Source organism: Bombus flavifrons, chromosome 17 (genome assembly GCF_040668555.2).
Source record: "Bombus flavifrons isolate JBK064 chromosome 17, iyBomFlav1_principal, whole genome shotgun sequence".
NCBI lineage: Eukaryota > Metazoa > Arthropoda > Insecta > Hymenoptera > Apidae > Bombus > Bombus flavifrons.
This window is the reverse complement of record NC_138458.1, coordinates 4,513,293-4,530,554: the sequence shown is the minus strand read 5'-3', so window position 1 is coordinate 4,530,554 and position 17,262 is coordinate 4,513,293. Positions and strand designations below refer to the sequence as shown.

Below are 17,262 nucleotides of genomic sequence, written 5' to 3'. Positions count from 1 at the left end.
ATAGATTTTAATTAATTTCGATTTCTTAACAAGTTTTGATTTTCATTAGAATTGTCGTATAGTTAAAATTTTTAAACTATATGTAATTATAAAGTAGTTGAGAAAATTTCGAGGAAAACATAGCACAGGCTATGAATAAACTGTGATTTCTTATTAGCGAAAGAGAAGAAAAAAAGTAAACAAAGGGGTTAAAGTTTCGAGATTTTAAAAATGGCGTCATGTCTCGAGGGTTGACCAGCAATGTTGGGAGAATTAAAGAAAAGGAAGTAATACAGTAATCGTTATCTATATACGGAATAATCTGTCTGATTATTATTTATCTACACATGAATATATCATTTCGAAATTTTGTAATATTTCGTTTATGATTCAATCGAATTTGAAATTTCAAAATTATCGTCCAAGTATATTTTACGATAAAGTACATTGGAAAAATGGGGAACAAAAAGTGAAGTGGAGATTTGCTTATAATCACATGTTGATCACTTGATGTAATTAGTTGTGTTTCAAAATAAATACTTACCATTCAGCACATTAATTTTCCGCCTCTGACGTCAGAGGATGTACCGGGCACATTTCACTAATCTTCTTGAAGTTCTCAAATTTTAACAATTAATTGTCTATATAGACACTAGTTGACACAACAAACAGTGATCGATGATTCACGCACGTCAAAGAAAGAGAATATTACTTCTTATTATTAGAAAACATGAACGTAGCGTGAAACGAAACAAACGACAAAATTACTCCGGCGCCATGACGCATAGCTGTCAGAGCAAGCTGCGCGGGCAAAGATGCGTATAAATACGGTCGAGAGGGAAATTTAAATCCTAGAAAATTCCTAGGGAAATAATTCTACGTAAGTATTAGATGGATCTGGTTTTTGTAAAACAATTAAGATAATTACTTGACAATTTGCTTGGTATCTCCGATCCTTTTCAAATTTCCATATATTGGAAAGCTTCTTAAAAGTTAAATATTATTTAAAAAAAAGTATCACAAACAATTCTAATTGTAAGTACTTTTAATTTTATATCGAAACTAAACTTAAACCTAACCTAAAACAGGATACTACTCAAATATTAGCTTGTTATTTGTTATTTCACAGATACACAAAATTTTGCCCAACACTGCCTACCAACAACAGCAGCAATGAGATTATCGAATTTTCTAAATCCATGACCTAAGTTCATTTATTACGGATTGTCAGCCAACTTTCCGATAAGCGTTGACTTGTGGAAACGAAACTATTTTTCCTACGATCTTTGTGACTGCATTTTAATTCATCTACAATATTTCGTCACTTTTCAATATGTTAGTTCATATGTTCATTATCACACATATAATACATATATTACAATACTTTGATTACAGAAGGAGAAACAACTAAAAACTACTAACGGACCTCAGAAACAAGGTCAAACTGGTTTATAATATATAATAAAAATAGAATACTATTTTTATGAGTATATATTATATGTATTACTTAACGCTTTCACTATCACCGTTTAAGGAAAAAGTCACTGTTCACAGCTCAACATTCAAAATTTTTAAATTTTACATAATGTGACATATATTTTTACACATATAGTAATAAAAGCTGCTAAGTAGACAACACGATTCTTAGAATCGCACACATATGTGTAACGCTGAGCTGTGAGTAGATTGCTTCTTACTGCAAACCACTTGTCACACATATCTAGATATGTAAGGTATTGTATTGTTACCTACTTAACGCACACGACGCAACTGAGGCAAAGTCAATATACGAGTTTCGACGACGGATTCAACAAGGACGGAAACCACCATGTTTACATTTATCTGTCGACCGTTCGAGCGATTTACGAGTGTTGTGTTACAGTGTCTCATGTTAGACGTGTGGCTATTTGTACAAAATCTGATATTCTATATATTCCAAACAATTTTATGTACAATCTTTGTCAATCAAGAAGAAAAATTTAAAGTAAGTGAAAACAATGTATTGCAATGTCAGATTAGTGATAATTTGGCGTTGTTTATAATAAATAGAAATGGCATTGGTAATGGTATGGTCAAACGAAAACAAATAAGATTTATCCTAAAGACAATTGAAACACAATACACATACGGTCACGGACGAAAATATTGGCACACTGTTAAAGAGTAAATAACTTTTTTAAATTGGATCAAACGACTCGAGCCTTTTTGACAACATTTTACAACATTTTATCCGAATTTCTAAGAAAAATTTGTATATAGTATAAACATGTAATCTATCACATATGTGTGACGTGTGGTAACGAGAAGGTAAATAATAAAGTAAATAAATAAAGTAAATAATATGTTAATTAGGCTGTATGGAGAAGTTCAACAGCTGCGATGATGAAAATTTGGAGGATGCGGGGAATGTAAGTTTGGAGGAGATTACAAAAGAGGACTTATGATATTTAACGTCATGATGAAGAGAGTATAATGAAATATGGGGGACAGAAGAAAGAAGGGAAGTGGAAGCAGTACAAGAAAGGTATCTAAGAGCAGTATTAGTGACTGGAGAGGTGCACACCTACAGTAGGATATTTAGACAAGAAACGAAGACGGAGAAAATACTTCTGGGGTCAGGAGAAAGGTACATAAAATATGAAGATATGAAGAAGAGATTAGAAGATCAGAAAACTCACTACTTGAGGGTCATTGATAGGGAAAAATGAAATAACATGAGCCATAATAGAATGGCAAGAGAGAGATTTAAAGGAAAATAGGAAAATAGGGAAATGGAAAACAGAAATAATCTTTCGTTTATTACATATACATGTAAGTGTGACTTAAACTATATCATATTTAGTCTCATTTTAATCAGAAGAATGTCGCAAATGCGTGGGTAAAAGATTAAATTCGAGAAAATCGAAGATAAACAAGTTCCATCATCGTCTCATGGATAGTTAGTGATTTTTCATAGACGATTGAATACAATAGATCAGGTTATGCTACTCGAACGTCGAGCTCCGTGTTGTGTTGAAGCGAACAACATTAGAATCGGTGACGGCCTATCAATTAGGACGAAAGAAAGTATGTACCTACGAGAGGAAGGGAAAGTCAAGAAGATAAAGATAACAAAGTTAGGTTCGGATTAGGGAACGAATGAAGGATGAGTAAACTCCAGATGAGGAGAAGAAGAAATGCGGTATATGTGGGAAGGAGGAGGGAATAGGAGAACATGTTATAACGCAATGTGAATATACAACAGTGGGTGAACGAACAGAGATTCTTATCGAATAAGAGGCTAATGGAATAGGATGGATGAAGAAGGTGACGGATAAAAGGGGATGAGTAAATGAATCCCAACAGAGAACAGGAGCCTATAGCACATTTTGGTCAACATTGAGTGAACAGTATAATATGATTCTAAGGTCTCTGTAGATCATTTTACTACACACAGATTATAAATTACATCGCAATAAGGGAAGATGACGTAATGTTGAAAACAAGAAGCGTGTTAGGCGTTTGGAATTTTTTTTATTATTGTTCATCGTCGTCCTTAATGACTTCGCTTCGTTGTAATAAATACTGAAATAAAATGTATTATTACGACGTAGTATAACCTATAAACCGATTTATCTCGAAATGTGCTAAATGTGCTCTAGACCTGTATTACCGATTGGTATTCAAATATTGGAGATATAAAGATGTTTACTGATGCAAAATGAACGAGATGTAAAATGGAATTATGTAGGATATTTAGGATGCAATTACACGTAATAATATGCAAGAGCGATTCAATGTATCCCGGGAGGGATTTGAAATGAGAAATAAGCGTAATGTAAAATGGAAATAAGTAGAGCTTCCTTATCCAGAACACGGCATTTTTCAGTAACGAATGACTTTTACCTTTCAAATATGTACATATTTTATTATTGCCCGTACAAAACGTATTCTTTCCCTTATTCGATTAAATGGATTTTGATTATAAGAACTTAGTACGAAAGCAACATCGTTCTATCTGTCGAGACAAAATACGACATATTTAAAAACCTCGAAGCTGCCGTAGGTGCAACAGGATTGGCAAATGTACATGATGCTGGGAAAATCACAATTGCGAATATTAAAAAAACAAAAACTGATTTCAATTATTTGAAGCACGTAGATCCTTCGAGTGCTGGCAACAGTAGGAAAATCTTAAATATACTGATGCAATGAGATGGTTTTGTTACGATAAAGACGATAATAGCGATGATTTTATACAAGCGGAGACAGCAAACGAAAGTGTCTTCTCATACCGATGCATTCGTGGCATTCGAAAAGCAGCTTCGAACGTTCGAAGTAGACAAAGAACGTGGCTCTATGAAGTTCCTTATGTTGAATGAATTATGCGACTTGGCAGGCAAAAAATTAGTAAGGTAATATAATAAAATATAATAATATAAAATATACTAAATATAATAAAAGGTAATAAGGATCCATAAAGATTCAATTGATCTTGATTTGTATTTGAATAAGTGAAATTCCATATGAGAAAAATAATTGTTCCATTAACTAAATATTTCATGATTCGAACAGTTTCGTCTTGCTGTTCGCTCGGATAAGGAAGGTTCCTACTTTGTAATTATCAACAAATGTCCATCCAATTTCAAAGTTTTAGTGGACCAGTTGTTCAACACACTAAATAAATATTACTACTACTACTACTACTAGTAGTACTACTATATCACAGTACCTGAGTAATATTAATTCTGAAAAGAGATGGATAGGTATCTGGAATACAATTTTCTGAATTTCTTAACTATAGTCCGATAACGATTAAGAAAGAAAGCGTGGAACAAATAATTTCATCGTAATGTTTCTGTCGGCTGAACGTGATAAATAACGAATGATTACTGATAAAAATTATGTATGTCATTGTTTTTACAATTAGTCAGCTGATTAATCTTTTGTTGCCATAGTATTACAAGATTTAGACGTTTCTCCAACTGCAATCAATTACCAAACTTAATGGGACAAGTAATCCGTCCAGTTTATTAATTTCAGCATTTATTCGCAGCGAGTATTGCACGATTTGATAAGTAGAAGATAAGAATCGACAAAGAAATCTCTTAACCTTTCAAGGTCACCTTCAAATTCTTCGAACAGAATTCTTAATTTCGTATTATAAAAATTTATTAATTTCGTATCTTCCTAATAACTTTTCCCTCATTTCCAACGATTTCGTATTTACTTTAAATTTCCTATTGGAACAAAACTCGCTTATTTTCCAATGCAGTGTTTTTCGAAAGATCACATCCGCGATTGGAAATTTGTCTACCCTAATTGCGGCAGAGTATTTTCATTTCCTGTGGATGTCAATTATGTCTAATCACATATTTCTGAAATACTAAGCTTGTAATGGGCGAAAGTATAACGCAAGAAAAATACTAAAATACAAAAAAAGAGGAAAAGAAAAATTGTATTCCCAGTCAAACCGACAGCCTTCGATTAACATTCTTTTAACGATACATAATTAGCTTTTAATCAGAAGAAATTTCTTTTCAAGTTTCTCCTGGACTATGTTAATTTCGTTATCGATGATCTGTACGAAGTGATACTCGTATCTGGAGGGATCTTGAATATCGCTTGATACATCCTCTTCTGTTTCACTGATCGTACTCGATCAACGAATTCCGAACAGAGAAATTAAAGCGGCGACGAAACGAAGGCAAATGAAAGTAGACCATCATCGATTTAAAAACGACAAGATCGAAATCGCGCTTCCTTTCTTCGTGCATTCGATATATGAAAGTAACGTGACTTCCTCAGTCGTTAAGAAAGAAAACTTTCGCGATACGAATATCGGTCTGCTTGTTCCTAAAACGAATCTATTTTGAATGTTATATGCGTATACGGTTACTGACATTAATATTTGGACATTCTTTGAAACAGAATAACATCTTTTACAATTCAACCAGACGACTTGTTTTTGTTTTTTAAGGAAGGGGGATTTTATTAATATAAAGAGAAGATTAATTTACCAGGTGTAACAAGAATTTTGAAATAACACTAGTAGCTTATATGCTACTGCAAGCATATATTTTTTAAATATGCTTGCATTAATATTCGAAGTCTTTCTATCAGATTAGAAAAAATTTTCTTTTTTAATTCGATTTATAATTAAAAAATCAAGCAATCTGTAGATGTGCTTATCGCTGAATAAAACGGTTCTAGGTTTGATAATTACAAATATCAATTTCATAATTTCGTATTGTACGAAGAAAAAACAAAAGAAAGGAAGAGAAAAGAAAGAGAAGAAAAATGTAATCACATGGCAATATCCTATCACACGCAAGAAATAATGAAGATAGTAAAGAATAAAATTGTTGCGGTTTGACTCATCTATGATGTTGTAATTAACGTGCACCTTATCAAGTGCGAGAAGATATTCGGATACTTTTCAGAGAGTGAAGTGTATCTATATAAAGAATGACAAATCTAAAATTGAACTAAACTACCATTAAGAGACATTCAGGAAGTCATCGTTCTATATATATATATATATATATGGTTAGGTTATATATATATATATATATATATATATATATATATATATATATAATGCTATCGTTTACATTTCGCATTCGTGCCCGTCACTTTTTCGTATTTAGAGAGATGTCTCTTTAGCCGAGCTATTAATATCCAATTTCGTAAATGGCGAGATCGACTAATCGATATTATAAAGCGGAGCTTCCTCGGCTACGGGTCGTGACCCCATGTGGGGTCGTATAACAAAATTATGGGGCGGCGGAAATTTTTGCAACTGCTACACACCGGAGGAATAAAAATGTCAATGACCTGTCAGCAAAGGATGAAGAAGAATTTACCGAGTTATTAATCGACATGGGTATAAAACAGCAGATTCTTAACAAATCGTTTAAATGAATTTTTGTTTAGAATCAGAACAGAATTTTCAACGATTTTTAAAATGATCTTGAACACGCTTATGATATTTTATATTACATATGTGAAAATGTGATTCAACAACTCTGTTTAAATAATATCCGATGCTAAGTAAAATTGGTTAAATGTATTAGTATTCAGTCATACTATCACAATAGTTAACAATACTAATAATATGCCTCAAATATATTATTAATATTAATGCAACTATTCAAATTTGTTAACGTTCGACAAAGTTATTTGAATAATATTTCATGCTAAATAGATTCCGCAAATCTATCAATAATGTTTAATACATAGTACTATTCAAATTTGCTTACGCCCAACAACTCTATTTGAATAATAGCTGATATTAACTAGATTCCTCAAGGCAATTAGTATTTACCTACACCATAACAAAACCTACTAATAATATTAATGTACTAGTATTATTAATAATGTTAATACCATTATTTAGATTTGTTGACGTTCACAAAGTATATTTGAAATAATATCTGATATTAAGATCTAGATCCCTCAAAGCAATTAGTATTCACCTACAATGTAACAAAAATCTATTAACAATACTAATGCTATCTCTCAAATATATTAGTAATGTTAATACTATTATTCAAATCTGTCTCAGATTCAACAACTCTACTTGAATAATATTTGATACTATATAGAACCCTTAGCTCTATTAATATTCCAAATATATTAGTAATATATTAGTAATATATATATTATATAAAATATATTAAGTAAATATATTAGTAATAGTAAAATATATTAAGCCAAATATATTAGTAATAGTAATACTACCACTCAAATTTTTTAACGTTAAGCAGCTCTATTCGAATAATATCTAATAATAAAGCAGATCCCTCAAATCTACTAGTTTGTACTCAGTCATGCTATTAAAAATATCTATAATAGTAGTAATATCCTTCAAATATATTAGTATTCAATGTTATTATTATTATTCAAATTTATTAATAATCTGAATATTAAATCCTCGCCTGAATTATGTAATAAAAATTGTAAATGAATAATTAATAATAACATGAAAAAACGGCGTCTTTATTATTGATAGTTGTAAAATGAAAATATCGATTAACTCTGAGAAACATTGAACATATTCTGTTATATCAAATATTCAACCAGAATTTAATTCTTTATGCAAAAATAAACAAGCACATCTGTTTCACCGATATGCAAATTTAATTCTGCTCTAATAGGCGATAATAAATGATACAATTATAAATGTAACAAAGAATCGTTTAGAATTAAACTTCTTTAATTTGTTGTTGATTAATGCTTTATTTGTACAGGGTAGACAATATATAACTGACCAATTTCAAAGTCTCGCCATTCCGAAACGATGCATCATCTCCTGTTCCGCTTTAACAATCGTATCATGGACGTACGACAAAATAATCATTCAGCGTTACACAGTTCGAGAGCGGGGAAAAATTGTCAAAATACTTTGTCTAAGTAATTCGTCGATAACGATGACCTCACACAAATTACTCTGCCGGTATCGTCCGGCCATCAAAGATCGCCTGATTCTATTGCAGTGGGTTTCTTCTTACGAGGTTATCTCAAAAGTAAAGCGCATGTCGATAAACGAAAGCCAATCGAGCAGCTAAAAGATGCTATTCGAGAAGCGACAGCGAACATAACTTTCGAAACGTGCGAAGATGTAACGAAAAATACGACTGACAGGGCTGACTTTGTACAGCGCCCGAAGGCAGACATCTTTCTCATATTATGATTCCATACATGATTTTCAAATATTAATAAATGACTCGTATTAAAAAATACTGTTATTTTTTACTTCGTCTAAAAGTTATCGACAGTGAGAATCAGTCGGTCATATATCGTCCGCCCTACATATCTATTTTATGTACCTTCTTATGTACAAAACTGCGTAACATTCTCTCGACATAAAATGGGTTGGCGAATGGAAAAAGTTTAAGAAGCGTTGTCATAAACCATTCATATCCTACCTCGATTAAGGAGCAATGTTCTGATAACTCTGATATATATCTTGCCATATTTCGTTTTGGCAACGTGAAACAGAAAGTCTGACACGATTCCATCGCCTTCGTGTATATCGGTCTCCGCCAAAACCTCTTTCAGCGCCTCCACCCGTTCTTCCGGCGTACTTTCGTCGTACGACGACAATTTGTTCTCCAGGCACTCGACCACGCTGAAGTCTTCCCAGAACTCGGGCGGATCAGTTTCGAGCCTCCTGGAAGATTCGGTATCCAGGAAACCAGAGATGTCCAACCCTGCGTAAGACACGTCCAACGCCAAATTCGCGAATGTGGGAGTTCGGGCTAAAGGAGAACTGGCTTGCAATTTCCACTGATGATTCTCACGATCTCTCGACTTGCAGCGACTTTGCGAGTCGCCTGTCCCTATGGAACTCGCTCGGTTGTTAGTCCGAGAACGTTCCTTCGAGTCAGCGAAGAAATATTCACTCATTTTCTGCGAATTGCTTGCTTCTGGTCGCCAGAAGTATTTTTCCTTCAAATCTGCCGGCAGATTTTCGTTTATCCCCAATAACAGCTGCCTATCCTCGCTGCTTTTCGACGAGGCCGCTTTCAAATTCCAAACGGCCTGTAAATCACGGTGTTCCGCGACGTTTCCCTTTGTTTTCCACGTAAGATTTCCTGCTTCGCCGTCGATACATTCCGAGCAACTTTCGCTGTTCCTTGGAAGAAAACCATCGTGAGAAACTTGAATTGTCTGCCAAGACGAGTCTTTCTGGGAATCCGTCTCCGCCGCGCTCTGGGAATACTTTGCTGGCTCACCGATTCTTCCTCGCACGCCAACTTCCGACAAATTTTCAACCGGCTCTCGATCCAACACATTTTGAACTGTGTCAATCGTTCTCGAAGAATGGCCTACCTTCCTTTGACCTTGATAGTTTGCTTCTGCACATGAAGCACCGTCTATCTTACGCTCAAATTTCCCAGACACTTGCGGATCGTGCTCGTTGCTCATGTCCCATAATCGGATTTTCGATCTTAAGAAGATCGAAATTTACGTACCGCTGTTCATGAGGTCACGTTATCCCAACACTATCTTTCCATTTGTCTCTTCCTCGTCAACACAGCTTCGCCTCGTTCGTTCATTTATTTAATTCTGCACTCTACACTGTTACGAATGATGTTGGGATCATATGACGAATTTTCGTGAATTAATGCCAATGGTAATTTCGAGAGTGCGCTACAAGAAGCAGTTAGGTTTTAAGGATTACTGTTTTATGCTGGCATATGCTTGGGTGGACGTGAAATGTGTGACGCTGACAAGAGCATGGAAAAAACGACTGAACTGCCTTGACGATACCACACAGGACGAAATGGAAGATAATATTACGACAGATGTAGAAGATGCATACAATACCGAGAATATAACAGCAATAATGGCATTCCTCAACACTTTGAAATATTTGAGGCGATAGAAACAGTTGAGATGATCGAAGGCACAAAAGGAATGTAACTTCATCGAATTGAATCTGCTAAAAAAGTTGTGTGATTTAGCAGTTAAAATGTTTGATCGAATCATATTTAATTTCAATATTTGTATTGCTATTATTATAATTTATATTCTTTTTTGGAATACATAGAACAAAGATGGGCCTGCTTTTCTTTAATTTCATTATTTGTATTGCTATTATTAATATCTATGTATTTTGAAACACATACATAAAGATGAATATCAAGAAGGTAACTCTTTTATTATCCGAAAACCTTTGTCCCCCAACAATTCAGATAACCGAGATTCTACTCGAATTAATTTTTACAAACATGGAATATCTCAATTGGATTCTTGCTAGCATAAGATCATTAAATCTAATGGCAGATATATTTTGACTCAATGAAGATTATAATACAGCATTGGGAAAGAAAGTGGAGACGAACAGCGTCCTCTCACATTGAAAACGTCAGTGACTCGTTCTTCCAAAAATACGACATAACCCCCTCACTACTCAGAAGAGACCAAGTCGCTATTACTCGCATCCGAATAGACCACACAAAAGTCTCCCATTTGCATCGATTGACAAAGGACGCAGCTCCCGGTGAAGAATGCGGAGAATGCAACGTACCAGTCGTTTTATTTTATCGTGCTTGGAGTGGTATAACACACATCGTTCACAAACTGAAACCGTGTATTAGAGACAATGTCAACAAAGAAAAAATCAACGATCTGTTAAGACCCATTAAAGAAAGCAAGATAATTAACGTGATACTTTAAACATATCTGCCTTCGTCGCTAATAATCTTGTAGTCGATGCAACGTTATATTTATATGTATAAAATTTTACGAAATTAAATTAAATATCAGACTGGTCCTTTGTGATTTGAAATATGGCGCCCTTACATCTGTTTCTATAGATTTGTTTACGAAACTATATATTACAGAGAGAGATAACTTAAAAGTTAAATTAACACCTAAGCTATTTTATAATGTGATTGGCTAATGTGTTATTAGAAACGCGTCTCCTATTGGGCGATCAGATCGCCCCCTGTTGGCTGATACAAATGGTAATTGCGTAGCCACATTCTCAATGGCAACGTACTCTACGACGAGCGCTTATACAGCAGATCGCCATACATAATTAAAGATTAATTATGGTTAAAGAAAAAATTAAGTGGAGAATATACAATAAAATTTCCTCATACGACGTTTCATTTCTGAGAAAATCGAGTTTGAAAAGTTGCCAAGTATACTTTAACTTGGTTAAGACTAGGTGTGAATAAACGATCAGCACGAGGTTATTATACACGTGAAAATAGATAAAAAATGTTGAATAATATTTTCCCGTTTAAGGCATCATTTTCAAGGAACTAAAGTCGGATGGAAATAATGTTTAATTACGAACTGGTTTGATACAGGCGCATGATATATCTTCAAATTTATTTTTCTGAGAAAATAAAAAAAAAAAAAAAAGAAACGAAGCGTATTGTGAAAAAATTCTATTCTACATTTTTTACTTATTTTCACATAAACTTTAAGCTCCTGTCGATTGTTTACTCTTGTTCAGTCTGGAATTATTTAAATTTAAGAATACTTGTTAAATTTTCAAATTCGAATTTCTCGAAAACGAAACCTCGAATGGAAAAATGTTATATCAAACGTTTTCTATTCTTTCACGTAGAATTGCCCCTTGCTCGGTTGTATTACAAAATTGCAATTGTGGAAATCCACCTCATGTGTGTATAGAAAACAAGATTATAGTTTTGCAAATATACGTTCTTATCGACCATGTCATGTTGTGTGACTTAATAACTAATACTATTGTTTTATACCTGTGCAAAATTATTTGGAACTGAGATACCTTGTTCTACTATTCATTTCAAAACTATTTCATTGTTTTATCAAAATAAATAAAGCGTGCACGTATATCTCATCAAAAGATATTGATGTACAATTGAAAGTATATCACGGTGCTGTTTACAAAAATCATTTAGATCGCATCGATAAGAATATAAATACTCGGAACTTTCAATACGTGCAATTGACTAACTGATATCAGCTATATAAGTGCCGATAAACTGACCACATTGTTATGGACCAATTGTGTATATCTCTACGATCAGAAATTAGGGTTGCAATATGAAATTAATGCTAATGTTAATAAGAAAATGTAACTATGAAACAATGACAGAATTCTATATAGAGGGTGTTTTAAAAAAATTGCATAAAAATTTTACCACAACTTTTATGTGTCAAAGTAGGAGAAAGGCAGTTCACAGTTCATATAAATATTAAGGTAGCTCTTAAATAAATCAAAATTCAAGATTACTCTCATATTTCGAGCAAAATTAATCTTCAGTTTAGGTCAGATAAGACATTAAATAATATAATTCTGAGTTTAATTTATTTAGTGCTGTTAACTAATTTTCTCAAGCTTTTCACAAATTTTCTTTCATAATTATTAATTCTCTCTCCTCCTTTTAATAATTCGAGATTGATATTTTTCTTTCTTGTTGGATACTTCCTTTTCAACTTGACGATTTTGTCAGATCTGCTACTTCAATTAAATATACCAGTCGATTTAATGTTCTATCTTCGTATTGCAATTATTTATATCAACTTTTCAAGATAAATACAAATGATATAAAAAATTAATATTATTATTATTTCATATCATACTAGTTATCAATATCATATTATCTTTATACTTAGCATTTATTAATTAACTCCAATTTGACTAATATAGTTGACTAGGGAACTACCTTATCGATAGAAAACTAAAAGCAGAACGAATGTTCAAAGCGTTTGCCACGAAATTCGCGAACATAGACGCGTTTCATACAAAATATCAAACGTGTTTAAATATACCGAGATTACATTATTGTAATTAGTCTGCGAATTTTTATAGATCTATGGGAAACTTAGAGGTTTGAAAAGGAACAAGATTCACGTAAGACGCAAAAGTACATAAAATAATCCAAAGTATTCGTTACGATATATACTTATAAATAGTGGGAACATTTCATAGTTTTAGTGTTAGAATTTTGTACAGGCCATTTTGAACATCTATTCTGATTCAACTTTTTTTTATCGTTAATATCGAATATAAACATTTTTCTCTACTTTGGTGCACAAATGTAAGACGAATCTTCAATTTTATTTCCATAATTGTATTGTGTTTATTACATGAATTAATTGTATTGTATTGTATTCATTACATGAATTAATTGCAGTGTATTAATTGTATTCATTTTATTTCCATTGTATTCACAAATAAAAATTTGCATAAATATCCTCGGTCGAATTATGATAATATATTTTCAATATACATATTTATGATACAAATTTACAGTATCAGACAAGATTAGACGGTATTAGACTAAAATGTGTTAATTTTGAACTAAATTACATGTCAGTAACGTGCGCATTAATAATATAAGTTTGAATAATTTTCCTCCTGCACCCAAATTCCTACCCATCATTTTTTAAACACGCTGTAGTCATAATAAATAAATGTTTTAATAGACGTCCGCATATTTTTTGGAATTTCTTCCAACCAAAAGAGGTTGAAATCGAAAATAAAACACTGTATGATTGATAATTATTGCTTGGCAGCTAATAACGAATCAAAATTAATCAAAAAATATAATATCACAGTTTTTTACGATGATCATCGATAGCAAGTATCCCGCAAATTTTACAATTAATTTTAATACGTCTCTTATACTTTTCTGCGATCCTAAGAACGAGCGAACATCGAGTATTATAGCACAGAATTTCCGTGCACGCTGATTAAATTATATGCATTAATTAAATTGCTGGCAATAAATTGGTGTGAAAGAGCCGCACCGTAGTTTCGAAAACAATAAACCATTATACGTATCACATTTTCTTTTCCTATTCCATTTAGCTGACGGATTATTTCTATGAGAAAGCGTTGAACTATTCGAAAGGGGACGTGTCTAAAGAATTACACGGTTTTTCTTTAACAAGGAAAGTCTAATTCATCGTCTAATTGATTGTTGCGCAATTCTCTGAGAAAATCAGCTACAAGACTTGAGAAATTCCTTTTCCCTGATAAGTCGCGAATTCAGCCACGGACTAAGTCGTTGCTTCACTCAGATTTACGCGGGCTGTCTCAACTGAATGAGATCACCTAGGTATCTGACTTATCTACGATTGTATGAAAAAAAACCTCTCAGGGTAAAGTTAAATTATTTGCCGTTATGAATCTCGCGCATTATGTGAATTTAACGTAAAACTATCAGTATACATATCTTGGTAATTATATAGAATAATTACACTATATAGAACTATAGAAAAAAATATATTTATAATTATAGATAAAATAGATAAAAATTAAAAGACCATTCAACTTCTAATCGATAACACTGACAAGCTATCGTCAATGATCGTCTAAATGTTTACGTGACTTATCTTTTGCTTCTTAAAGACGAGTATTTTGTGTCCCTCATAAATTATCTGTATTGAATGGGACAGTGTAATAAAAGAGGACAATAGTAATATGTTATCTTATTAATCCACTTCGCAATTTTTGTTAATGTAAAAGTTTATGTAAAGTTAGACGAACGAAAGACATAACAATGAATGTACAATTTTAAATAAAATGTTGAAACCGGTCATTTGAACGGGCCTGGTAAGGTTAGTGTTAATATTATCTCTAGACACCAAAATCATAATATTATGATAAAACTTACGTGAAACTTACTATATCTGCGTAACGAGCAAGAGTAATCATGAAATTGAAGAAGAAGAAATAAACCTTCGATAAAAAATATAGTATAATTCTGAAATTTTATCATAATTAACGTAAATATATAATATTAATTAACAATAAAAAATCAACAGTGGAACTCATAAAATTAAACAATATCAATTAACGTGAATAATAAATTCATAAACCTTTTTATTCTGTAAATATGCCAACGATATTGAAAATGTACGGAGAATGTAGAAGAGTATTAAACGAATGATACCGGGCACCTCATGTTATATACCCCATTCTTCAATAAGCGCCCGTTTCCATGTAGCACTAAAGAAATTCGTTGCTAATAACAATACTTTGCGAAAGATTTCGACGAAATAACAAAAATTGTATCTCTGATATACAAAGAATTCAATTAAATTTTGTAATATGTTATTGCTATCTTTGAAACAACAAGCACTTGAAATTGCACGCGATAGCACATAGCAGGCGAACGCGAACAAAGGATTTGCGTTGTATTACGGCGATCGTGTCATAGTCAGGCCATCGAGTAGACAAATAAATATGTATTTCAGAAAACTTGTCATAGCCTCGGGAGAGAACTTGATAAACGATGCTTTGCAATGGAATTAAAGATCAACGTAACATTCATTTAATATATACGACAAAGATATTGGCGTCTTTGACGAATATGATTAGCGTGGATCTGTGACATTTTATTCGAAGGACATCGTCGACGTTTCGAACGTTACATACAAAGAGTATTTGGATATGTCTAGATAGTTTCGGTTACGATAATAAATCAATTAGGATACTGAAAGTGGACAATGTGCAATATTCACATAATTCATATAATATTTAATGAAAGAAGAACGACTTAACGAAAATATAAATGGGGTATATATGGTATAAATACAAGGAATAAAAGGAAGAGTTCTCACGGTCTCGATTATTACATATACCCTTACTATAAAAATTAGGAAATATAATAATTCCCTGGAAATTACTGTATATTTTTTTATCTTCTGAGATATATTGAATAGAACTAAAAATACCCATACACGAACATACAATAAGTTTTAACGTTAAATATCTAAAACCAAGAGTGAAACAAGCTGGTGGTAATGTAACGAGGTGTCGGGTTGGTAGCCCTGGTCCGCTAATACACATGAGAGAAACAACAATAAATTCGTGAATTACGATATCTTACGAACGCGTATATCGCCATTTGCAAACGAAAACATGGCAACGCGACAATGACCTGAAACGTTGAATTAATGAAGACATTTCTTCTGTAACAGAATGTTGATATAATTAAGTGGGTAAGGGAATCTCCTGACTGGAACCCAATTGAACATTTGTGGGATTGCACGTTAGACGCCAATTGGGAAATTAAATTATACTTAATTAGAAATAAAAAGCAGTTAACACGAAAAACTAAAAAATCATGATGTACCGACTGGGGTTTATGTTCGATTAATTGAATTAATGCCACACAGATGGCATGCAGTCATCAACCCCAAGGGTTGCCCAACGCCTTTCTACCTTATTTTTTATTTAGGTTTTGTTAGAAGCGGTTATATAATTCAAACAAGGCATATTTCTTAACTTTTGTCGTTAGGTTTTATCTTGTTCTCTCGATATCAATATTAGCTGTAGATGTTACGAGAGTATAATCGACAAACAACGATATTATAATTTTATGTATGGACTACTCTTCCTTTATCGTATTTTTAATTCCAATGATTATCAATGTATCTGAGAAGATAAAAAATATACAGTAATTCCCAAGCAATGGTTACGTTTTTTTAATTTCTGCCAAGAGAACGTACACGAGTAAAAAAAGGTCCTTAGACACAAAGTCACAGGTTGGCAATAAAAATCAAATTTTATATCGTTAATTCTATATGCATCACTGGTGCTACAAAATAAAAAAGATGTCGTCGCCAGACAAATTTTCAATATCCCTCTTTCAAATTATAACAAAAGCACCTTAGAGTGGTCTTGAGAAGAACTCAAGATACCATACATCAAGCACGTGATTGGTTCTCATGTGGCAAAACACGAAAACCGAAATGCAGATCACGACAGTACCCTCATTAAAGAATTAACAAACCAGCCAAAAAGTACAAGGAAGACTCAAGAAAAATATTGGCAGAAGTTATCAT

The 17,262-nt window shown here is 32.8% G+C and overlaps 1 protein-coding gene and 1 long non-coding RNA gene across 9 annotated transcripts in view; one reads left to right on the top strand and one right to left on the bottom strand.

The window, feature by feature from the left end:
* The window catches only part of milt (trafficking kinesin-binding protein milt), a 102,611-nt gene that overhangs the window by 31,422 nt on the left and 53,927 nt on the right, over window positions 1–17,262 (bottom strand). For 2 of the 7 annotated variants that reach the window (XM_069130793.1, XM_069130797.1), the window contains exons 2-3: window positions 9,849–10,044; window positions 8,889–9,818 (exon numbers count right to left, since the gene is read on the bottom strand). The exons of 1 other annotated variant lie outside the window; for it this stretch is intronic. In XM_069130793.1, the coding sequence (XP_068986894.1) occupies window positions 8,889–9,818; window positions 9,849–9,891 (973 nt within the window). In that variant the 5' untranslated portion in view covers window positions 9,892–10,044. 4 more of the 7 variants (XM_069130796.1, XM_069130794.1, XM_069130795.1 and 1 more) reach the window with 4 other exon arrangements.
* LOC138188769 (uncharacterized) lies at window positions 872–4,194 on the top strand. 2 transcript variants are annotated; one of them, XR_011175673.1, is made up of 4 exons: window positions 872–1,014; window positions 1,109–1,314; window positions 1,375–1,479; window positions 2,332–4,194. It is a non-coding gene; the product is annotated as an uncharacterized LOC138188769 (long non-coding RNA). The 2 variants fall into 2 exon arrangements; XR_011175672.1 differs by having other exon boundaries at window positions 1,109–1,479.